The sequence below is a fragment of the Anoplopoma fimbria genome, chromosome 1 (genome assembly GCF_027596085.1).
Source record: "Anoplopoma fimbria isolate UVic2021 breed Golden Eagle Sablefish chromosome 1, Afim_UVic_2022, whole genome shotgun sequence".
Lineage (NCBI taxonomy): Eukaryota > Metazoa > Chordata > Actinopteri > Perciformes > Anoplopomatidae > Anoplopoma > Anoplopoma fimbria.
In genome coordinates, this window is record NC_072449.1 from 24,599,255 (window position 1) to 24,624,769 (window position 25,515).

The following is a 25,515-nucleotide window of genomic DNA, read 5'->3' on the forward strand; positions in this document are numbered from 1 at the left end:
AAACACTGCACAGTTGTTTGTAATACTGTAAGACAGGATGTTACAACTCTGTGAAGATGGCAGCCTTTATTTTATCCGCCGTCACAGCAATTGCATTTAACAGTAATTTGTATTAGGCTTGGGCAAAATGATAATGATAATGGTCCTCACATGCCCACAATTACAAAAGGATATTCAATTATCAAACACCTGTATTATTAGTTTTTCTATATTAAGTCTCTTTCTTCCTTTTTTTCTTTCTCTTGCTTTCTCTATGCTTGTTGCGTATCACAAAGAGGAACAACGTGCCAGCATACGTCTGACGCTGTAATTACACATATAGCCCTAACCGCATGAAAGATGTCAACTCTGAGTCACAGTCAACGGTGGATAATGAACATGTTAACCATGTTATTGAATAAACCTAACCTCACCAGAGAACATTTCCCACTGAGATCATTAAATCAGACCAATCTTTTGTTTTTTGTTGTTTTTCTTAAGGCAACATCACAAGTAAGGGTATTTCAATTTCACCCAACCCTAACAGCAAAAAGTAATTTACAGTAAAAATAATTTGTGCTTGCATGTAACTGATTGGCAGAGCAATGCTTTGCCAGATGATCCCCGGTTTTTAGCCTCAGGCAGCTGCCTTGGGAGACCTGCTGTGTCAAAATAGTGGTCTAATTGAATTGAATGAGAGTGCTGCCTTTTTATTCAGACTCGACACAGGCTATTATACTACAGCTCATTACAAAGGAACTCCTGATATATGCAGAACATTACAAACTGATGTATGACAGTGTTCGGGTATCTACAGTTTGGCTAGATTTCTAATTAAAACCTCATTAAATCCTGTAATAAAACATTCAGTCTTATCTAAAGTAGGATCATGTAAAACCATGTACTCGAATCACGTGCACACATTGCAGACACACACAGTTGCACACACACAATCGATGTAATTGGTAACGTCCCCCCGACCAGTCCATTCATCACACTGGAGGTTTTGATTTATTTAGTTTGACAGCGACAGTGCAGTGATTTTCAGTTTCCTTTCAGCCTCAGAGTTGAGTTGTGCTGGAGGAGATGGAGTTAAAAATCTTTGCACCTGCCACTCTTCTGTCACAGCAACCATATTCATCCAGGAAAATTCCTTTTCTGATTATTTGCCTGTTGCCATATATAACGTATTTAGGTGAAAAGATTTTTACAAGATTAATTATCTGATAGCGAGTCAAATTTTCCCGGCCTTTGCATTTTTTTCCTTGAGGTGCCCTCTCTCTTCAGCTGAGAAAATGATTTCAGAAGAGAATTGTGTGTGATAAGATGAGACAGAAACCTTGCGGGCATGACTAATGCTACTGAGTCCAATTAAGCTGATGTCTTGTACCCACTGAATTAAATCACCCTGATATGATCTTGTCTGCCTGTGCATATATTTCCATTTACCTCTGATCACCTGACAATATGACCAGAGACGGAGAGCGCGCATGTGCATGAATCATCGCTGTGTACATGCAAAACATTCTATTATTTTTTTGTAGACCTGAAAAAAAATGCATCAGGACTTGATGAATATAATAGGAGGGATAGAAAGTGTCTGAACCATGTGCCCTCCAATAAATAAATGATTTGTTGTCATGACAGTTGCAGGAAACTTCATGGGCAGGAAATTGCCCGAATGAATTGTTTTTCTATTGTGAAAATTGCTTGCCCTCCAAATGTGCTGAGATAGTGGGTTACATATAAGCCACCTCACACAACTGCCACCAAAGTATTGTGATTCCCTGTAACCACTGCAACACACCCACTGAGAGTGAATTTATGACTTAGTTAAGCTCTCTGAAGGCTGCAACAGCTTGCCAGTAAAATGATTGTTAGTCTAGAGGAAGTCATAAATCAAAACAGTCCTGGGTTTGTCATTATCTATTAATACTCTGCCGCTCTCGTTATGGAGTTCTAGAAACAGACAGAACTCGCACGTTCTCGCTTTCTCCCGAAGACTGAAAGACTTCCTCAGGAAGATGGAGGGATGAGACAGCGTTTCAAAGTTTGCTCATCTTGTGATTGATTTACTCATCCTTCCATGGTCTGCCGCGCGCGCTGACAGCTCTGGAGGTGGAACAGTGTCGAGCGTCTTAATTGAGCCGAATGCACCGAGCTTAAATGCTGCAGGCACAAAACCCACACAATTAGGAAGGACTAACGACGTGGGGTATCACCCATTTTTTCCTCCAAATAACCTGCAGGGCTTTCCATATTTAGTATCACTAAGTCTTAATTAGTGATTAGGAAGATGAAATGGAGCATTTAGCCAAAACTGAGCATCTTGACACGAGCCATTTTTTTTTTTTTCAGCATGTTTTGTTAAAAACATAAAAGTATATATATAGGTCATTATTTTTGATGTGCTTGAAGTTCAATTTTGTTGCTGTAATTCTTAATAAAAAAACCATCTGTCTTTTCAGAGCCATGATGATATGCATGTCATCCACAACAATCAACTGGGTAAGTCTTTTTTTCTAATTTCAGTAGTAGAGAAGTAAGACAATAACGCTTTATATTACAGCCCATACATTGATTGTATGCGATGTTTTGACACGCTTTGTCACCGCTTCGTAAATCCTGGGCACTACTTTGCTACATCCATCATGTGTCGGCAGGAATGATCCGGGATCACATAGCGCCGCTCCACAGTTTCCGGCTGCTGTCCTAAATTGAATACTCCTGAAGCCCAAGGAATAAGGAATAACAAATTATCATTTAGCAGGAACCCTGAAATATATTAGTACTTTTAATAATAACATGGTACATACTAATACCCAGTTCAGATAGGAAACCAACAGGCTATAATAGCTATGTCAAGCTGCCAACCTTAATTTTTGCTCCTTTTATAGAAAATATATAAATAAGATAATATTGACTTTGCTGCTATCAGCTTTGGTCGTCAGATGGATCATACATCATATCATTTTAAGAACATAAGGTTTTGTAGCTACAGCTATAGATGTACATCTTTCTTCACATACTTTGCCTAATATTTTGTTGCCCAGCAACAATAATGTAGCCTACAGCATTTTAATAACAACAAAAAGGTTTATACAAAATGATAATTGTTAAGTAGGGTAAATGCTGCTGTTGTTATCTCCTTATTCGATACAATTTACCCAGTAAGTATTTCACTGATATCCCATATATACAAAATACACTGTGATTTGCAGGCTGTAATCGAAAAACTATAATATTTAATGTATCTGTGAATATGTTTAGTTATTTATACCATTGACATCTCTGCTTTCTTTTGTTTAAAGCTGATATTCATAGTACAGATCATAGTTTGGACTCCGTTATTGTGTTTGATATTTAAATGAAGTCTGCATCAAAGGAACTCATTTGTAATGTTGGATGACATTCAATGGGATGACCCATTGCCATCACTGAGTATTTTTCAGTTTAAAATACATTATCACTCGATACAATCATAGATAGTGAAACTTTGAAATGAAAAATGTTGGACAGTGTGACATTTGAAAGGCCCTTGCTAATAATTTAAATTGGTAAAAGGGCTTTTGTCTGATGCCTGCCTCGACAATGTAATCTACAGATTTTCCTCTGACTTTTCCATAAATATAGTCCCTTCTCTTTATTGATTTGACAGCATCCAGGAATTTCATAAGTAGAGCAAATAAAAAGATCTCATGCATGGCTGTCATGCTACAGGGAGCTCACACAATCACCATCTGAGAGTGATTTCCGTGAGCCTGCAGAGGAATTTGGAGCCAGTTTTCTGGACCTTTGCCTGTTGTTCATTCAACTGGGTCACCGCAGACACAAAGCACACAAAAGCAACTTCATAATGCTCTCATTTGGCACCACAGCACAGAGAGGAAATACAAACAGACAGCCATCTGAAAAATGGAGCTTCACTATCTGGCACCGCCGTAGTAATTCCCTTTGTCACGCCAGAAAAAAAAAAGCTACACTCGACTGCAAAGAATATTGTTTGTGAGTAGAAATTCAGATGATGAATAAAGGAAAGTCTGGCTTTCTATTGTTTTAACAATACCACATCAAAGGAACTGGTGACCTTTTAGAAGGCATTGGAAGTAATGACTCGGACAATGTTTCTTTTGAGGGAATGCAGCCAAACATAAATGGAATGATGTCTCAATTGTGTTTGAATTAAATCAGGCTTTATATCAAAGTTTGTACACACTACAAATCTACATGATCACATTACAAGAAGTATTGAGAGTCCTCTGGGTGTATTGTGCTGTGTGTTTTTTAAATGCATCATCATACAACTCAAAAACACGGATATCTGGAACCTTGGAGAACATCATCTACAGAAATGCCTCAGGAAAATAAATTGTTCCAACCAGTCACAATATAAACATGCATAACTGCATTCATAAATATGAGTGCTATAAAAACGTTCTCCATCAGTGCCGTGGGCCCTAAGTCCCTACTGAATGTAACATAATCTCGCAATCAACAAATGTCTGTTTTCCAAACATTGTATTGTGGCATCACAGTTTGAACTATAAAGAACTTTTTCAATTAAACTAGAAGTATAGAAGTTGGTTTCAGATCATTTCTCGTGTTCTAACTCACTGTTCCTGCACACACACTGAAGTAATGCATTTGGGCAGAAGTAGCTGTTAAGAAATTGATAAAAGTCTAGTTTTATCCTGATTCAGACATTTTGATATCTTATCTGCCAAGCTCCGCTGTTTCAGTAAGTAGAGGTGAGGCAATGATGTTCTTATCTCTTATGTAATGTCTAAAAGAGGCCGTTTTGACTAAAATCCAGTTGGCTTTTCACCCAGACCACAGTAATTACCGGTACTTACTTTACTATCAAGCTGATGTCCTATTCTGTACCTGTTTTAAAATTTGGGCAATCAATGTATTTCACAGTTTTTTTCTTCTCAATTTAAGTTAAAAAGTGCAGATATGCAAGTTTTGATCTGATATATTGGCTGCCTAGTCATACTTTTTTTTTTATCAAGATTTCGTATTGCAAAAAGAAAAGAAACCTTCATACAAAGACCGTGAAGCAGAATTTTATCTCTGGTCAATTGTGATTTGATCCCCTTACTTACTGTAAAGCCGCTTGGCTGCACCACATTATGGTCTAGTGGTGCTACAATGGAGAGAAATTGGTATTTCTGCCTCTTCTGCTCTCTTTTTCTGCAGTGTCTTCTGGTCATGGCCAGAACTTTTGTGTGATTGTTAAACTTCGTTGCAGATGTAGAAATAAGACCTACCTCTTTGACTTAAACGAAATACTATAACACAAACTTTAGATGTTCACCGTTGAAGTAGAAAAATAAACGACCTGTGGGTTTGGTTCTTTATATGTGGGAGAAAGAAAAATGTTCCAGCAAACAGGAGACGCAAGATACATCGACAAAAGCTGAGGTTATTTGTTGTTATTTCAAGGGTGTTGTTTTCTTTTTAAAGTAAAGTGTTTGATAGTTTTGGGCACAGGGCAACTCTGTTCCACAAACAGTGAATGGTAATGCTTGAGAGCAGAGGAGGTGTGCCAGAATTTAAATCAGATTATCACTATAACAATTATTGCTCCGAGGAAAGCAGTGCTACTGTCCCCTCAGCAGTTGTATTATCTTCAGTATGTGGCTCAGAGCCAGCTTCTTCAAACCCACGGGATTCAACAAGGTACAATGTGCACAAAATGTTGACTGCACTCTTCCTGCGTACCAGCTAACATTGCCTGAGTTTTTACTTTTTCTTATTTTCTGTCTCACTTACCATCTCATGTTTCCTAGTGACTGGCTGCATGCCACCGCTATTGTTTCTGCTTTATTTATAAATCCGAAACTGCATATGAGTTTATTTTTCAAATTACGGTAATAGAACCCAGCATATCTTTCCTCAAAATATCACAAACAATGCTGTGGTATATTGATGTAGGGCGTGTGAAATCACGTATCGTAAAAAAATAAAACTAAGATCTGCTCACTTACTTAGGATAAGACAAACTTATTTTCATGTGGTACCTCGTCCATTTTCCAAGCACTATTATGGATAGCGGGTTTTGTAAGCAAAACCTGGAATCTGTTCAGCGTTAATTGCCCCTAGCTTCCTGAATTATTGATGCTAAGTGGGGTTTAAGGGTTGAGTTCAGCTCTCATTAGTCTTCTGCAGAGTTGTCCATAGAGTCATGAACTCCAGAGAACCTCTAATGAGTGTAATTATCACAGATTGGAGACCCTTTTCTCCCTCCTTTTACGCGTTGCATCTGCTGCGTGATTGTTTTGTGTGTGTGTTTTTGCGTTAAGACTTGGAGAGAATTGTAATGAGCTAACTTTTACATGAGAGTGATTTTTTTTCCCCCCCAACCGCTTTCCCCTCATGCATACCTGGCACACACGCACAAACTTCCTCTCTTTATTCTTTTGAAATCTTAATGCATCTACCTATCTCTCTTTATTGGTTTGCATGCTCATCCCTTTCTGTCTGCCCCCTCTCTCTGTTTTTACTGAGAGATATTTATGACACTGACCTTTTCAGCAGTAAGCTGAAAGTTAAATACACTGTTCTCTATTGATTGTGTGCAAGGCAATTAAAATTCTGTATTAATATGAGAAGGAGGCTGATAGCAAATCGTTTCACTTGCTGCAAGACTCATAGGCCTCTGCCACACTAGATTATTGCCTATAGGGAAGGTAAATTCATTTCATATGGCTTAATCAAACCACCAACAGCCTAAACTGCATTGTCGATAACATTCACGGGAAACAAATTTTCTCCCAAATTTATGTTTGTTTTTGACACATCCCAAATATATATATATAATATACTCCGCAGAAGTCTGTACAGGACTTTTACCCAATATGCCACTGTTCAGGTGAATCAAAAAGTCATGGTTGACATATTTTAATTTACGTCCATAACTTAAATGACATAGCAAACTTAATTATTTTACGCCAAACCATGATGATTTTCGAAACTAACCAACATAACCAAGTCATTTTGTTGCGAATTTGTTTCAAATTTAATGTTAACCAAGTGTTTAAAACTGTGGCCCCTATCCGGGAGACAATAAACGTAGTCGAGAAAGCAGTTTCTTGTTATGGAAACATCATTCTGAAGGAGACGGGGTTGAATTTGGCCTTCCAGATTGAATATCACCGGATGTCTGTGGATTGGCTATTAAACCCTGGTGCTGTCTGGTGTGACGGTCATGGTTAGTTTGGTCAGGAAACTGCAATTCCAATTCTCTTCGGTGTAGTATGTCTCTTGGATGGGCCGCTTTGGACACGAGAAAGAGAGAATGGAGGGGAATTTTTAGGAGGAGGATGATTCTGGGCCATCTTGTCACTGGGAGTGCAATAATGTGAGTCACTAGAGTGAAGCAGGTTTTACACCGGCACAATCAGCTGCTGGATGGGGAAGTCAGGCCCGTCGACTATGGAAATGAGCTATTGACATCCTCTGTCATCTCTGAATATGTGCTGGCAATGAAGAGCTCTGGATCTGTCATGACAGTTTCATTCTAGCCACAACAGCCTAATGGCCCAACTTGCCCAATCTTATCCGTCTCTACGTTTGTCATTGAAATATCACTATTGATCTGCTTTCCCTCCTCGCGCTCCTCCTTTTATCTTTTAGAATTCTCAACTAGATTTCAAACGCTGCTCTCCCAAACTCACCCTCGCATTCAGTTGTGCACGCTCCCTTTCGGCTTCCTCTCCATGGAGGTGTGTCTCTTAAACTATGGGGATGGAGATACTCCAGGCTGAAAGGAAACGTTCCTGTGATAGCTCTGGTGACCGCACACACCTGCACTGTGACACTGATGGAGATGACAGAGCTCCAGGAGTGCCTACGGGTCAGTGTGCTCTCAGCTCCTCGGCCACTTGGCAACGTCTGCCAGCCCGCTCTAAGGAAGTGTCACTATTGATTTGTGTCAATGAGGTGACAACACTGCGGGGCCAGGCCACTACCAGAGCTACATTCGAGTGCAGACATTTACCACAACCTCCTTTGTGCGTGCACATACCAAGAAGTTCAAATTTTATCATCCTCGATTCTTTTATCAGTCTGATCCCTCTGCCCTCTCATATGCAGAGAAGCCTTCTCACAAAGGTTGCCATTGACCAGAAGGTTATGGCCTTTAAAAGGTGGCTCTGTGCACTGAGAAAAGCTTCAGATCAGGGAGAGAATGAGGCAGCATTCTCCTGTGTCTCATTTCATCCAATATATTTCAAGACTGATATAGTCTTTCTTTTCTACGAAGTGGCCCCTGTGGAATACTGAATGAGTGAGGGGAGACAAACGAACACTAGCTTTCTAGTTCCATCAGCCTGGCAAAATAAAATCATCTGTTCCAAGGTGATAGGGGCTTTAGTTTCATCTCCCCAGGAACCTTCAATCGCTTTCATTTGAAGCATTCTATTTTCAGCCAAGAGCATCCTTGGAAAATTTCACTTAACCATCAAAAATGGAGCTTGTGGCATGTTTGGCACAAGGCTGCTGCTACGAATCTTTGCCCTACTATTAAACGGATGAATTGATTGCATACTTTCACCTCTGGGAATACTGCTATTGATACAACTAGAGTTAATACTGCTGGTACTAATATCATTATCTAATTCTGTTGAGGGTGCTTTCTGTTTTTACAGCTCTAAACTTTAGATCTTAGGAAAGCAAACTCCCTTGGAGGTTTTAAAAATAAATTGAAGACCTATCTTTTTAATTTGGCTTTTAATTTGGTTTGACTTTAATGGTATCATTGTTTATCTTTTGTTGTATTGGGATTTTATTTTTATAGTGGTGTTTTGCTGTTTTGTAAAGCACATTGGGCTTTGCATAAAATGTGCTATACAAGTGAAATTATTAACTGTGCAACCATTAAAAAACACCTTTTCAAGCACCCAGAGTCACCCTAACAACCACTGCAATGACCATAAACACCTAGAAAACTAGTGACTTTATTCTGTATCTAAATGAAAAAACAAATAAGCTGTTCAAACTTGTACCACTGTAAGCTTTACAGATATTTATATAACTTTTTATGTACACACACAGAAAGGGGGGAGACCATTCTGCTTCTCTTACACAGCACACTGTCACATGAAGTCGAGGACCAAACACAAAAACAAAAGCTTCATCTCTGGTGTGCTGCCTTGCCCTTGGAACAGTCAGAGGTCCCTGTTCTGATGGTGTGAAACACATCCCATGGGTAACATGGCACAACAACAAAGGCCTCACAACCATGAACAGTATTAACACCCTAGCATTACTCAGAATTTCCTAGCAACAATGTAGCAATCACCTAACAACCATCTACTAGCGCCCTAGCTAGCTACATCAAACTCCTAAGCCTGGCCCCCTCTTGGCACCTTAACATCCCCCTATGACGCCCTAGCAGTGCCGGGGCAGGGGACACAAAAAGTGTTGATTGTTTTCTTCTCAGGGCAGAAGCATCCTAATCTCACCAATCCACTTTAAAAAAGTGTTTTGTGGCATCCTTGGCACCAAAGGCGTTGTTTTAAATCTTTGCCCTATAATTAGATACAGGTAGACGTATTGATTGCACAGTTGTATTCGTGCACTGGCTGCCATTAGTGTCGAGAGGGTGCATAAAGGTGATTTTTACCTGATAGGAGGAAGACACAGAAATGATAGAGGTGAAGGAAGAAGGGCGTTGTACCAGGATTCTTTCCCTTTTCTCCCCGTTGTTTGATGATTAATCGAAACCCATTAGTGTGGTGACGAGGCCAGTGAATTCAGCCTTAATTAGTTTCTTTTTTCTTTTTTTTTTTAGCCCCTGATTCTCCTTTGCTTTGACATAGGGGGTACACATTATCTGCACAATGAGGGATTGGCAACCTGCTTATCTGATTTTGCTGTTAGTCTCATGCAGCTGGCATTATTGCTGAACTGTGTGCAGTATCAGGAGGATGGCACCACACCTGGGGCTTAAAAATGCACTGCTTTATGGGAAACCAGATGCACACACACGTACGCACACGCATGCATAGTTATTCATTTAGCAGACTCAGCAGAAGGACATTTAGAGGTGGTGTAGTGGTATTCACTCTCTAAGCTCAGCTCTCAACGGGGGTTAGATCTATTGGGAGATGGACATGCTGAGATTTAGCAAGTAAATCCCCCCTCACCACCAGAGCTCCAGGATCAATGGGATCTTTGTCAAGAGCGGAGCAAAGGAGCGACACACCCACCACCACTTAATTAAAAAGATCGGCCACAGATACTGTACTCTGACATAGCGTCTACCCCCGACCCCGCTGCTAATATCTGAACCCATGGAATAGGTTCAAGTAGTGTAATCGACGAGGAGGCGATCCATCTAATCCCGCCATTGTCAGCACTCGCCCATCCCCTTTTCCCTTTGCATCGCTTTTGCACTATTCCACTGGGAAGATTACAAACCCGTCAGCAGTGGCTGTTACTTATTTATGAAACACTAAAATATACTTAGTCAGCAAAATTTGCAGAGCTTCATGGGAAAAGGTCCATCTGCTAATCATAATTTATGACATGGCATATACCCTTAATGACTATATTCTGTACAAATACTTAAGCAGCTAATTAAAACGTCTAAAGCATGGAGAATTATTTGGCACAAAGCTCGTTATGTTTGTCACAAAAAATCCCAGCACATCTCATTACCGGGAATTTTCTGAGCCGCCTGTCAAAGCAGGGGAAAAAAAACTCTGACATCTCCTCTGCTTTTCTTCGTGCTTCGTATTGGCTCCCACCTCTCGGCTTTAAATTCTAGAAAAGCCTTTTTTGTTGCCAGTCATTCCAGCCAGGTGCTGCAGACTTTATGTGAGGGACAGCTTACAGGATTTAGGAGTTGTCAAATGTAATTGTACTGAGCCAAAGACAAAATGACATGATCTTTTTTTTTTTTGTTCGCTCCCCCTCCCCCCGCCGGTGCTTTGGTCTAGTTTTGATTGTACTGGCCGTGAGAGCCACAGGGTTTATGTGGACGTGTTTGTGCAGCCAATGTCATTCTTCACTGAGCTGTGTCACAGTTACGGCCCTTTAAATGGATTTCACATGAAAAGGAACTGCAGCAATCTGGGTCAATGACAAAGATGGTATCTTAACATGTTGTCAGCGTTGAAGTAGCCTGTAGTAGCCTGTATTAGCAGCTTTTCAAAGCAACATTGTTGAGCAAGTGGCTCCCTGTTAACCTTGGCCTTAACATGCAGTAACAGTGCTGAGTTTAACTGTCAGTGCAGTTGTGCCGCTCAGCCAGAACTGGACATCTGGGCTGTGTCAACCTTTTTGGCGTTACTGCACCTCAGAGGAAGACTCTTCTGACTGCTAATCTTTTTTTTTAAGTAACACAGTCTGGGCTGTGACATTTATAAACTCTCTCCCCAAGCCAATTAAGCTCTTGATGCGCTGGTTATTATCACCAGGCCAATAATGGAGATTAGCAAAACCACCTCAGTTATTCAGACCGCGGCTCTTATCTTGTCTTGCACTCAGAAGGTCATCGATTGCCATGATCCTTTTTTCACAGTATGTGAGCAGTCTCACATCTCCGTCCTTTGTGTTCCTCCAGACCTGCGGGAGATAGTGTTCGTCATCCAGAGTCAAAGCAACTCCTTCCATGTGAGGCAGGCAGAAAGACGGAGAGAAGACTTACTGAAGCAGGCATACAGTCACGCAGAGGTAAGATTCAAGACACCTTCCACTCATGCACACATGCTCTTATTTTGGAAAAGGAAGAGCACATGAAAGCTCACACACATTTTGAAGATATATGTAGCTCATCACTGGCAGCAAAAGTGGCGTCTGCATATGAGTTGTTGTTGCAAGCTGTAGCATTTCTTTATTTGGAAACTCATTTTGGAGAATATAAAAATATGATTTCACTGGATACATACATATATTCACTACTACCCAATACTGATCATTTTAAATATTGAATGATGGTTTCAAGAATTATTCATGATACCCTCTATATCAAACCTCCTACGTCCACATTATGAAAGGGTAGTTTGTCGAAATATGCATGTGTTTAGGAAATCCAGATATTTCTGCAGCTTTGATTTTTCAAATATACCACTCTTCTCAGCAAATCAACCTTCCAATCCCGGGCTCTTGTAGGTACATTTTTAATGAGAAGTGATGATCATTTTAAGGCATATGTTCATCTTAATGAATGTTGTAATTATAGTTCAGATATTCCCAAAAAGCTGCAGGAGAGAAAACCTATATTTTCCCCTGGGAAGTCAGCTCAGTATTTCATGCAATTTGTAAAATATTAGTAAACATATCAGCATCATGTCAGAGGAAGACACCGAGCACATTTACAGGTCGAAATGCCAATTTACTTCTGTTCATTAAAAAAGCCAGATCAAATGGGGTGAAATACAGGAGTTGTATTCCGTTTGGTTAAGTAGTGAATGCAGCATCACTAATGACGATGTTACAGTAAATTAGATGAAGGAACTGCTCGCTGTGTTTGCTGTAGCAAGAGACCAATTTAGATCTCCTATTTGTGTTTATGCTTCTGTGCTCTTGTATTTATTGTTGTTGTTGTTGTGGTTGTCTTAGTCTCCACCACTGCTGGATGTCACACACCTTTTATCTTCACTTCTGACTGACTGTACTAAGCGGAAAAATATTCATATAATTGGATTGAGTCATTATTTCTCTGTTTAATGCTGTTGTTGTGGTTTGAAAAATACTTTGGATTCCACATCATTTAAAAATCTAGCTCTTTTTGTTTCCTTTTTGTTTACAACAACCCTGAAATCCTTTACTCCACCTTCAGCAATACAAAGTCCACTATACATTTATTATTTGAATCTTACAAGTGAAGTTTTGTTCACAATTTGGAAAGATTGTTTCATGTTCCCTGTAATGAATAGTGGCGCCAGTCTGTGCCAGTGGATAGGATTTATTATGAACTGATTCAGTTACACTAATGGACATCAAATGTTATAAGAAGAGACAGACTTTATAAATACCATATCATGTTGTGTTTGCATTTATGATCTCAGAAATGTCTGGCGTTTTAGTTTCTATTGCATGCAATTACACAAACGAAGTCCAGGGAGGATTTTAATCAGCGACTTCTCAAAGAGCCAGTAAAGGCTTGACAGCTTTTCAAAGAGATATAAGACCCAAAGATATGGGATCAGAATGAGTTACCTTCACAGAATCAGAATGAAAATACGTCTATCCTCAGCTGGACACACTGTAGAAAGCACTCAGACAATGCATGCTGTACCTCAACCAAGGTCCTTGGAGAAAAAATACTTTATTTATTTTTGTTGACAATAAAAAATATAAATAATTGTAATTTCATTTGGTTCCAGATCTGTATAGAGGATAATTTAACAGAATTGAAATTGTAAAGAAAATTACAATTTCTATACAGCTTGAAAAGCCAAATGAAATACAAAGTGGAAAAGAGCAAATAGTATTTTGTTGTTGCATTATCATTTAAAGTTGTTTTTTTTGTATTATTATTATTTTTAATTCAAATAGGAACATTAGTTCATGAAAGTCATGTCAGAAATGTCCTGTTAAACAAACAATGTTAAACGATACTAGATCCACGAGAAACACTTTATTAAAATCTGTTTTTGAGAATCATAACTGTCAGTTGAAAATAAATTAAAAACTGTGTCGGAATGATGGCATACTGTAATGCAAAATGCAGCAAAATATAAAACAAAAGCCAAAAACTTTAGTAACATCAGAGTATATACTGTAGATAAAATGAAAACTCTCCAATTCGCCATCTACTACTTCACTCCCACCTCAGGGGCACAACACACACAGACATGCTCTTAATCCTTCTGTTTAACAGTCTGTTGGAGAGATCCTGTAGGAAAAGATCAAAGCCAAATAATACAAGAGATTTGCTTAGTTTGTAGCTGTTAAACATGTTTGATGTACAGTATCGTGTGGTGCAATGCCATGGAAAGCTTTGAGCAAAACCCTTGCTTTGAAAAATATCTTGAAATCAAAAAGACAGTGGAGGCTTTGGAGAACTAAAATAACCTTTGATTTCTACTCCTATAGTCCTATAGTCCAGACTACTGTCATCCATTCGTATTTGGACTTTTTTTTTTTTTAGGTCAAGGAAAGAAAACAGCATTGTGTCGAAAAGCACAATGCTTTAAAGCTTGTTAAATTATTTGAGGCTGACTTAGTACTACTGAATCTGTGCAATGCCATGCCAACATCAATGATGAGTTTAAGATTTATGACCTGATCACTGCACCGTCGAGACGGGAAGCGCATTTACAATCTGTTTTTCTATCTCCGAGCCTTTTTCATCCTCCTCTGACTGTGGAAGGTTTTGTGATATCCCCAGATTTACACTGGCAGGAACTTGTGTATTCTTTACAGCGGCTCTCAGCCCATTTTACAACAGTTTGACATTCTGTCTTCTGGGAGGAATTCACATTACATTTATACAGTGTTTGTGTCGTTTAGCCGATGCTCATGTCCACCAAGACGCACCTGTACAACAGAATGAGATTAAACTCAGAAACCTTGTACACTGTAGTAAAAAAAAACTATGTGTCCAAAAGCTTTCTCATGCATCACTAATTCACAATTTCTGCATCCAAGGTACCACTGCGATGAAAGTATTTAAATCCCTGTTCTTCAGTCAGAGATTTGGCCCTCGTTGGCATCAACAATGTCATTTTTGACTGCATTTCATTTCAAAGTGGTTTTGACAGGTGGCTATCTCCAGTCTCCCCTCCAGCCCTTCCCATGGATGAAAGCATGGCTTCCTGTCTCTCCATAACAACCAGGTTTCAGTGACCTCTATCTTCAGTCACCAAGCAATCAGTGCTCTATTCGTTGCAAGCATCTCCACATGAGGCCCAGCTCTTATCTGTTCAGGAGTTTGCAGCTTGCACTCTGTTTCCACCAAAGCAAGACATTTCAACTGCGCTCTGAAGCAAAAGTTTTGTTTTTGTGATTACATTATTAGCTGAAGATGACACTTCGTATTTTTTTCCCTTCTATTTAACTTTTTGCTCTTTTTATATAACTGCAATGATGTGAACGTCAAGGAGAGAGCAGTTTAATAAAAGAAGGAAAGCGTCATTATGCCATTAGCTTCAGTATAAAGCTCATATTAGATGAGAGCTAACTGACTAATAGGGTTTAATAAGGGTAAACAGTGTCAGACCCATCCCCTAAATCAAACAGGCTGCCGTTAGACAGAATTGCTCAGAGGAGACTCTTCCCCCTCACTTCCTGCATGATGAGTGGACCAAGCAGTAATGGACCACAGGGTCTTACGCTCAACTACTTTGTTTTCTTCGCAGTGTGAAACATTGGCTCTCTCAGACAATTCTCACACACCTTCTACATTCCGTCCTCATCACGGAAGATTTCACTGAAACAAATTGCTCTTAGGTGGACACGTTTTGTGAGCACTGTCCTGAAATATCCTGTGCTTATTTCCAGTGATATCTTCTATCTAATGTCTTATAGTTTTATTTCTTAGTGTGAGGGCAAGCAAGAGCAGCAACCCTGAAGGCAAAGTGGGTTTTAAGGGATAATACCAGTTTGTTTACCAGCTTTATCTCCTTAAAAGATAAGATTGTGATTATTCTACATTTTCTTATTGTCATCCAATCACATTAAAATATCCAAACAAATAAAACCTAAGGAAAGCCAAGGTTAGACTACACAATATGAACCCGATAAAGCCTGACCAGACAGACGCTGGGAATGAAAATTAGGTATATTTGTGATTTGTGAGTGTTGGCTGTATAAATAAAATGGAAATGAATGACGGGGCAGAAAAGACTGAACAGCTTCTACAATGTGTTCTGTGACATCGGCCTGTAGTCAAAGCAAGAATGATTATTCCTGCTGTTGATGGTACTATGAGCTAACTTCATACCGTGGGCTTCCTTTCAAAATAAGGAACCAAGGGTTATTCTTTATCTCCCCATGAGAACTCACCTTGTCCTGTTCAGGAAAGAGTCTCTCAGATCAGGCACGTTGGATTGAGCATTGTGTTGCCCCATAAAAATATTTCATACAGGTGAGAGCTATACACAGCTGTTCCTCTAAGGTCAGTTCTGCATGTAGTCTAAGCTGCGCTCACTGGAAAGATAAAAAGATAGAGCCCACTATCACTGGCAATGGACAATGAATCATTGCTGGTTTACTGTCATGAATAAAAGTGTGTTTACATATGTAAACATTTATCTTTGTTGCTGCCAGGTGGAATAGTAGTTTATTGGCATGTTACCATTGATCTAATGTAGGTATGTAAGGTGGCCAGACTCAATGAAGGTCAGTGGCTCATCAGACTTTGGCAGCATAATCAATGCTTGCAGTATAAATGAATTGCTGGTTTTGTCTTTTCATGGGATTTATTGATGACTCGCAGCTCTGCAGTCTGTGTTCATTTTTGTCACCATTGCACAATATTGCTGTGAGGTCAAGCAGCACAGATTGTTCAAATTGCATTACCATGCAGTAATGCAATTAATAACATTAACAAAAATAACTGCATACATGATGTTCACCGACATGGATTAAACAACTCAAGTAAGGTTTAGCGGTTTAGATTCTGCTAATAGATTTTCATATCTTACAGAAAGTAATGATGACTGTTTGGCTGCGTAGAGTGGCCGAAAAATATATTCAAATGGATTGCAAAATGGTTTGCGTTAATGTGGACATTATTATGTGATTTGTAGTAAATGGGCTAAAACTGAAACCTCTTATATATGTAAGAGACCGAAGGTCAATGCTAAGGAGCCAGTTCTTTACCATGCCTGTCTCAGTTAGAGGAGAGTCTATCCAAACACCAGCGCATCCTCTGGTCCTTTGTTGGAGAAAAGCTGTTTTAATTGTCTTAAGCTTTGTGTAGCTGATGTTCAGTTAACAAACAAAATTGTATCTCTGTCTTTGTGGCGTTTCTTTCAGAAACCACCGGTGGTTTTGCTCTCTCACACGTTATCGGATAACGATGGAGATTGGAGTATCCTTCCTCTGCTGCCTTAGTAAGTATCCCTGAACTCTCGGGACTCAATGTGCATGTCATTAACCAAAGATTTCAGGGTTCCAAATGAGGACAGAATGTCAGATACATTGTGTCTTACTTCAGTTGAGATTTTGGAGGTTATATTTTGTTTTTTAGGACAGTTTGTTAGCCACATTTGAAGGCTACGGATTGCAGAGAAGCTATTACTAACACAATAACTGGGATAGATTGCCTAGCATTAGAATAAATGCCTTCCTAATGTGTCTATAACTGCAACAATAAGCCACTTGCTGCAGTGATTCGGTGGTCTGAACAGCATGATAATGACATTAATTACGGTCGTCTACATGCTCGGGCCTTGTCAAACACCCGATATGTGTTCAATAATTGTTTTGGAGAGATGTGGAATAACATCTGAATCTGTTTTCTTCCACCATTATGAAGATTTAGGACATAGATCACCAGAGGCACCCCAAATCATTACAGAGCAGCCCTCCCTGAAAGAAGTCTGTGTGCTTTTGAAGTTTTTTTGTCTTTCTGCCCTCTAGGGAAAACTGTGTGGCTGCCTTGATCTGACTGGGTCAGGAGCCTCAGTTAGATAGTTCCTCAGACTGGACTGAAATAAAAAAAAATGTTTTGTTTAGAGTTTATCTGTGCATGGCAATGTTCTATTTATTCCTGTTTTAATATTTAATTCTTCTTTTGATGATACTTTATTTTTTTTCTTCAGCTTATCATACTCCTTCGGGAAAAACTCATCTTGGATTGTATTTCTCGAGGAGGAAACCAATGTGAAGACGTCTAAGCTGGTTCAAGTCCTTGCAAAATTTGACAAGAATAAAGTAAGTATACATTTTTTTCCTCTAAACCTTCATCTCTCTCTGTCTGTCTTTGCTGCTTTTTCTCTCTGAGCCAAATTCATCAGCGAGACCAAAGCTTCCTCTTCGAGCTCCAGCTTAGTTGATCATCGGTTCAATTAACAGATACAGTATCAGTTTGGCTCCAGCTCTGCTGCAGCTGCTGAGCTGCACTGAGCTCTGCCAGTTCACATTGTAACCTGTCAGACATGTCACTCGGTTCTCTGCTGTAGACCTAATCTAAGCTCTCTCGCTCCACTCATGAAATGATCTTTTCATGTATATGGGTCGGTGGCAGGAGTCAGAGAATCCTACATTGGGGTTGTAATTTAAATATTTTTTCTCAATCAAACTAAGCAAAATGGCGTTCTCCATCAATAATTTGTTGGTTTATGAATTTTTAAAGTTATCCAAATAACTGATGCAGTTTTTTTATTTTTTATTTATTTTATTTTTCGTTCTTGTTGACAAGCCTTAACAACACAAGTGTGAGCTGGCTTTCAAGTGAAACGGCCAAAAATGATGTTGATTATACTTTGATGTACAGCCTACAGGAAAAAAATAAGTTTTTTTCATCAGCAAATACTAAGGTTTGCTTTGATCTATTTCGGAACAATTTTGCACAACAATAAATGGGAACCTTTTTCTTTGTCATCTTGGACCATTTATATCCCGCAAGGTATCACTTCCAAGCCAGAGGGATACTTAGATAGAGCTCAGGGTGTGGCTGAGGTCATGTGCTATGGGGAAGGTTTGCATTTGAGGGCAGAGTCAATGAGGGCTGGGAGGTTTGGAGCAGAGAGAGACCAATGGTTTAAGAGGAATTATGTGTCAGTTTGAGGCGATTGTTCCTGCTGGTTACAGTGAGCATGGTGAAGTAAAATGTGAGTACAAAAGGGTGGACCCGAATGCAGAGAAGAGCCAGGCAGGTGGAATTAAACAAAAAGGCAGGAAGTCCAACGAGGTCCATCATCAAACAAAGGCAGACGACCTGGCACTGACACAGATAAACAAACTGACTAAATACACAAGAGGCTAATCAAGCTTCCACAATGACCTTAAAGTTGAATGAACACCTCTGTAAAACAGTTTCACCCCAAAACATTTAACCTTTATTCAAATTGCGACTGTTGTATTAGACTGTTGTTGCTGGATGTTTCTAATAAACTGGCAACCTCGTCAGTGTGTTGGAGAACATATTTCAAATCATGATCTAACATAACATCCATCAAAATGATAATGTGACATTTTGCGGAGAGTTAGATGAGGAGATTGATACAACTCTTATACCTGTGCTGTGAAGATGAAGTTACAGACAGCATCTGGTTAGCCTAGCTTAGCTAGCATGGCTCCGTCCAAAGTCAACAAAACTTTGCCTCCCAGCACCTTTAAGCCAAACTGAGACTGGTATTCATCTTTTCATCTAACACTTGGATAAGCATTTTCCCAAAATATTGAACTGTTCCTTTAAAAAGAATGTATTCATGTACGCATTTTCTTTAGATATAAGATGTATTTTATTCGAGATACGTCATGAATTATGATTAGAGCCCTTGTGACTACAATACTTGGTACCTCTTGATCTTTTTTCGTTCCAAAAATCTCGTTATTTTCACGAGCAGTGACAAACTTAGTAACAAGAAAGAATTTCAAAGATTTTCTGGCAAGTGCAGTGGGAATACTCCCAAATTAAGCAAGAAGCTTGATATGTTAATGGTAAAAAAAAAAGTGTAACATCTTAAAGTAAGGAGAAGTAACCTGCTCTCATGCTAACATCCTGTCACGTACTTCTCATTTATCAGGAGTGGTTTCTTGGTAAGCCCCTCCATGACGAGGAGTCAACCATCATTCATCATTACGCGTTTGCAGAGAATCCCTCCATCTTTAAATATCCAGACTTTTCTGCTGCTTGGGCCGTAAGCACCCCCCTTGTTGTGCGGTGAGTATGTGCAGTAAATCTGTTTGTGTCCATAAAATTGAGTCATTTAGTAATATTTGAGAGGTTATATTTTATACTTGTATCTATTTGTTGCATGTTTCAACTTCAATTCTGTGATTTGTTATTTTAGGCTTGCAAACAAAGTGAGAGATGAGCCGCTGAAATCTGACTTCACCATTGACCTGAAACATGAGGTGAGGTAACACACTTAAAGAGTCACATGGTGAGCTTCACACCTGTTGTGTTTGGAAAGTGATGATCAAGCAGCCTGTTTCTCACACTCAAGCCAGCGCCGACGGACTATAATCTATTTGCACAAAAAGAGCGGGGCATGAAATCCATCTAACCTTGAAGTGAAATCTTATTACTTCGGAGTATTGTCATGGTGCAGCATTGAGGTTCTTATTTTTATCACTGAAACGCAGTCAGGGAGGCATCTATGGGGATTTTGTTGAGTAAACACGGCATCAGATTTATCAGGCTCAGTCTGGAAAAGGTGGTTCCGTCAGACATGGCATGAGTTCAGTCCAAGAGATTCAATTATGTTATGGCACTGTATATCCGAAACGTGTCAGAAAAAAACAGGATGCAATGGGGTATATTTCAAATGGAATAAGTTGTTTTAGGATAACATTAAGTTATATTTTTGTTCATTATTGGACCTTCAAGCACCACAACGCACATCACCTACACGCACATGCAACCTCATGCAAGTAGAAATAAAGATCACATGTATGCTGAAGTACAGAAATATATTTCATGAATCCTCAATGTCAACCCAGTTCATTGTCAGTAGATCAGCTCCAGGCTGTAAGTCAGCAAAACATCACAGTTTCCAGTTTCTGTAGCTTGCCAATATTCAGACAGCACTGATTTTACTGTCCTCATTACGTATTCTTTTACTGTAACGTCTGGATCGTCCCCTTAAGAATAGTTCAACTAAATCCTAGATTTTATTTTGCTCTATAGTAATACTCGCCAGCTTTCAATTTCTCCCTCTCTGTTAACCCGTTATATCTTTTTTTTTTAGGCATCTTAAATATTACATCTGCTATGAGAGCAAATTTGTTTTATTTACTAGAAAAGAAGAGCGGAAACATAAAGCTTATAATGCTCATAATATAAATCTGTGTTATTACAGGTTGCTTTGTATATCTGGGACAATGGTAACGGTCCTCATCTCACTGCTGTCCCTGAGCTGTGCACTGAGCCGGAGGACTCCCCTCAGACCCTCCACTGTGCCACCACTCTGAGCACCGAGCCTCCTCTGTGTGTGAGTAGTGCATCTGCTCTGTGTGCAGATCAATTAGATTGTCCTCGATTCCCAGGAAATGGTCAGGAAAAAAGAATCAAGCAACATAAAACAGAGGGTGCTTCGCTGCGAAATGCTGTCGGCTCTGTGTTGATGTACGATATTCGGGCATGCTCACGGCTGCATCGAACCAGCACTTATATTTCACCCTACGGTGCGGCCTTGGATATGATTGCCTTTATCTACCTTACAGCACACCATTGTGCATTAACCCAAAAAAGACAGGAGTTTTTGGTCTACTCACATTTAGTCATCCGCCAAGAAAGAAACACGCCGTTGCTAAGCGACATCCTTCAACATCCTCCCATTATCTAGAGTTACATAGGCCTTGTTTAACCTTATTTTTGATATTCATTAAAATGTGTCAGGTTTATCTATCTCCGATACTGACTTGGTGTCAACTAATACTAACTTTAGAAGTAGTTTTGACAGGTTTTTGGCTAATCATCTTGTTTGATTTATCCTTTCATCATAGTCAAGTGCAATTTCATGTTGTCCACAGCTGGTGACTAGCGGCTCTCAATCGCTCCTTCTCCTTTATCCTCTTTTTCTCTTTTGTTAGCCGTTTTACACATGCTCATCTGAATTCTGTTACATGAGCACATATTTTGTGATAAATTCAAAATAAAGCACAAATCTATAAGGGATATTGATCTGGTTATTTAAACATTAGACATCAAGATTGGGGCCATACTTACTTTGGTGCACTCGGTGTCATGTACAAAATAACTAGTTAAGTCTATTTGAATGAAATTGTTGGTATATTTTCAGTTATTGTTAAAAGAAAAAAATAAATAATTGAGCCATGCTTTGCAACATTTGACACGATATATTGTAAGTATTGTGTTTTCTCTAGCCCTGAGCCGATCAGAATGTTCAGCCATCCGTTAGCCGGCAGTTGTTGACCCCACATGCGCCCTAAAACGATCGATAATGTTGAGAAGAACAAGGTGTCTGCTGGGCTGTAGCTTTGTTGAGAGTGGGTGAGGGGAGTTTAATGCTGGATGCCAGAACTACAGCAGAAAGTGTCCCAATTCTGATTTTTTTTCCTCCCTCCCCTCTTAGTTCTGCCAGAAAGAAAATCCAATCTGATCTTTTCATTTGTGATTCTAATCACATTCACTAGTGCATATGCAGTTTAGAGTCTGATACGTGGTTGTTGCTGTCTGAGTTGTTGGATTTATATTAATGCGGTTTTTACCTCCCAGTGGAAATCACTCTCCTCATAAAACTGCATTCATTTGACCAGCAGACAGGACAAAGACTCGAGCAGCCAGTGGAGAATCATGAAGGTCACAGGTTTGATAAGTATGCAGGGAGAAGTTTCCATTCAGACCAAACAAGAGGGGACGTATCGTAATCGGCCAGTGTTCCAAACACTTGCAAGACGAATTGCCTAGAGGGGACCACAGCGGCACTTGGCTGCAGTGTCAACAAAAGAGTCAAGAGCCTCAAGAGGCAGATTCAAGGAGGGGAAGCACAACAATCAACAAAGTGGCCGCGGCAGCAGAACATGTCCTTTTTATTTCAGGCAATAAACTTATAGTGGTGTTGCTGCTCTCTGCATTTCAGCAAAGAAACTCAAATTTGTATCAGAAAAGAGTAATTTTATAAAATGAGTAAAAACAGACAAAAGGATTTGTAGATTCTAAAATATAGTGCTCTATAACTGCTGCTAGTGTAAGTAAACAACTGTTTCCTAACAGTAAATGAAAAAATATATATATTTGTAAAAATGTGAACATTATTGTCTTAAATTCCAACTTCTGGTTTCGATGGATGCTCAGGCTTTATCAGGGCACAAGAGACGGTTATTGTATATAACATCCTTTGAAAAATGATGTTTTTTGCAGCAGCCGAAGACATTTTTTATGTATCGTACATTTTTAATGCATTATGTTTGTTGTTGATTTGGTGAATCTCTCTGTGTGACTGTTTGAGCTTGTGAAAATAAACAGTCCAGCCTCTTCTGTTTTGGACTGAATGTTGTAACAAAGGGCTCAGAGATGCGCACAGAGATGTTCCTTTTTTTCAGTTTTATACCTTTTCATTTAATTCATCATCTTCCCGGTCTCACGTGTTGCTCGTCTTTTTGTTCCCAAGGCTTTTACATTTCGCAAACGTGCACCTTATTCAGCAGAAGGTCCTGAATTTTGTACATATGCTGCAGTGTTATCAGCTGCTCTATGTCTTTAGTTTCAGAGGGAGATCCTATGACAATCAGAGTGCCAGATGAACCCAGACCATTTACAGAAATATCAACCCTTTCAACCTTTTGGCTCAGCTGCATATACAGTAAAATAGATTCTGTTTTAATCATATATGATTTATGTTCATGTGAGCATTTCGTTGATTCATGTCTTCCGTTTTCATTAAAGGGGGAGCCTGTAAATAAAGAAGATATATTTGTCGCTGTGAAAACCTGTAGGAAGTTTCACACTGAAAGAGGTAAGTCACTCTCCCACTCCGCCAAATATGCACAATTTCCCTTTAAAATGGGACCACATTTGGTCTTGCTTACTCGTAATGGATTTGCTTTACTTCTGCCATGTAATGATATATGACTATATAAGAGCTTTAGCTTTTCATCATAATAAAATCTTTCACTACATTTTTCCACCGCTATGTCTGAATGGATTTGATAATATCGAGGCTTAATTTTTTTTAAGTGCTTATTTGCATGCCCCCCTCCCGACAATCCTGCAGATATTAAGAAACACTTACTGATGTTAAGCCGTTTATTTCCAAGCTGTGCTTGACATTACGCTATCTGTGAATCTGCTTCTCTTTTAACCTGATAAAAATGTAGCCCGTTCAGTCAGTATATCAAATTGCAGATTAATTTCAGACAAATTGTACACTTCATTCAAAGAGTGTCACTCAAAAGTAACAGCACTCATTACCTTAATTACCATTTCCTCTGGCAAGCTGCCATTATCTGTTTGAAATGTAGACAAGCTGAAATGAATATCAGATTTATGTATCAAAGGTTAGCTTGGATCAAGAAGCAAAAGACATGAAAGAGCCTCATATTTAATTTACAATGTCACTAAGTGTTTCTTCTACTTTAGCTGTAGTGATTATACACAGTAGGACCAAAACAATGATATGGACATGAAAACGCGTCATCTGTTTAGAAATTAGAGTTGAATATAAAGGTCTGAACATTTTGATGTGGTGGCAGAGTAATTCTTTACTTTTTCTTATATGGTAGCTCAGAGTAGTTTTGTCACTGTGAGATTCAATAATACGTTTTTGATTAGATTTTTGGGGTATTTTCATACTGCACCAATGGTATAATTCTCTTGAACTATCGTCAAAAAGAAATAGTAAACACAGGTATCATTTACTTGTGGCTCTGTGTGGATTTTACTCATTTGAAACACAAAAAAGAGAATACTTGTTACTTGATTTGGTTTGGTTTGTTGGGTTTTATTGTATCAGAAACAATCCGCACATAACACACTTTTCCAAATATTCCCCCAGAACACCAAAACAAAAGACAGAAATGTTATTCCTACATGGGACAAAAAATACAGAAAGGAAATAAAGGAAACTATAAAAGCCATAGAACACAAGTAATGTCTTATGTATAAAGTGTAAGATTGCCGTGCCTCTGCTACAATACAGTCTTAAGTGCAGGTAGGTGACACCCATGTTAAAAAGTATAGTGTTGTGTTGTGTAGTAATATAGTACAGTCTTAGCTCATACATATGGTACATTTGTACTGAAATACTAAGAACATTCACCATTTCTTTTAAAGGAATTTAAAAAGTCTATTTTTTGTTACTGTAACTCAGTACCAGTAGTCTGATATAAATAAGGTTTTAATTTTCCCGCGTAGGTTGTTTTTGTTGGAAGATGTGTGGGTTGGCATCCTGTTTTAATGAGCTCCTAAACATCTATTTATTGTCTACTTCACTCAGTCAACATCTGACCTGCACTTCAGTATAGTTGTGCGATATGAAATAGCGTTGTGATATTTAGAGCATAATTGTCCTTCCTTTTCTTCATGAGTTCAGAGGTTTGTTTCCAAGAGCCATAAGAGGAAGGGAAGGCCAGCCAACTCAACTTTTTCTCTTCTTTGCTTCATTCTTTCAGTGTTCGATATGCCACTCTGATCCACTTTTGTTGATTTATGAGAGTTGAACACAGCCTCGAGCTGCTGCTGTGAATCTCAGGGTATTCTGTGTTTCTCAGCCCGCATACACTCTCGCCTCAACAACCCAGAAACTCACAAATCACAAAACCTCCAGATCTCATCAGTCAGGTCCCAATCAAATCTACTGGAAAACTGTAGGGGAAAAAAAAGAACTGCTGCAACTGCAGAGAGTGCCTTTTTTACAGGATGTAAAGATTTTTTGATTTTAAAACATTATTCACACGAATGAAACATTGAGTGGCCAGGATTTAAATGTATTCAAACTTGAATTC

At 39.1% G+C, this 25,515-nt stretch overlaps 1 protein-coding gene across 2 annotated transcripts in view; it reads left to right on the forward strand.

The window, feature by feature from the left end:
* b3glcta (beta 3-glucosyltransferase a) overlaps positions 1-25,515 on the forward strand; it is a 56,024-nt gene that overhangs the window by 19,607 nt on the left and 10,902 nt on the right. For both annotated transcript variants that reach the window (XM_054598267.1, XM_054598268.1), the window contains 8 exons: positions 2,448-2,487; positions 11,552-11,661; positions 16,915-16,991; positions 17,703-17,814; positions 19,632-19,768; positions 19,899-19,962; positions 20,910-21,041; positions 23,459-23,528. In XM_054598267.1, coding sequence (XP_054454242.1) covers positions 2,448-2,487; positions 11,552-11,661; positions 16,915-16,991; positions 17,703-17,814; positions 19,632-19,768; positions 19,899-19,962; positions 20,910-21,041; positions 23,459-23,528 — 742 coding nt within the window. The remainder of the gene's footprint in view (positions 1-2,447; positions 2,488-11,551; positions 11,662-16,914; positions 16,992-17,702; positions 17,815-19,631; positions 19,769-19,898; positions 19,963-20,909; positions 21,042-23,458; positions 23,529-25,515) is intronic.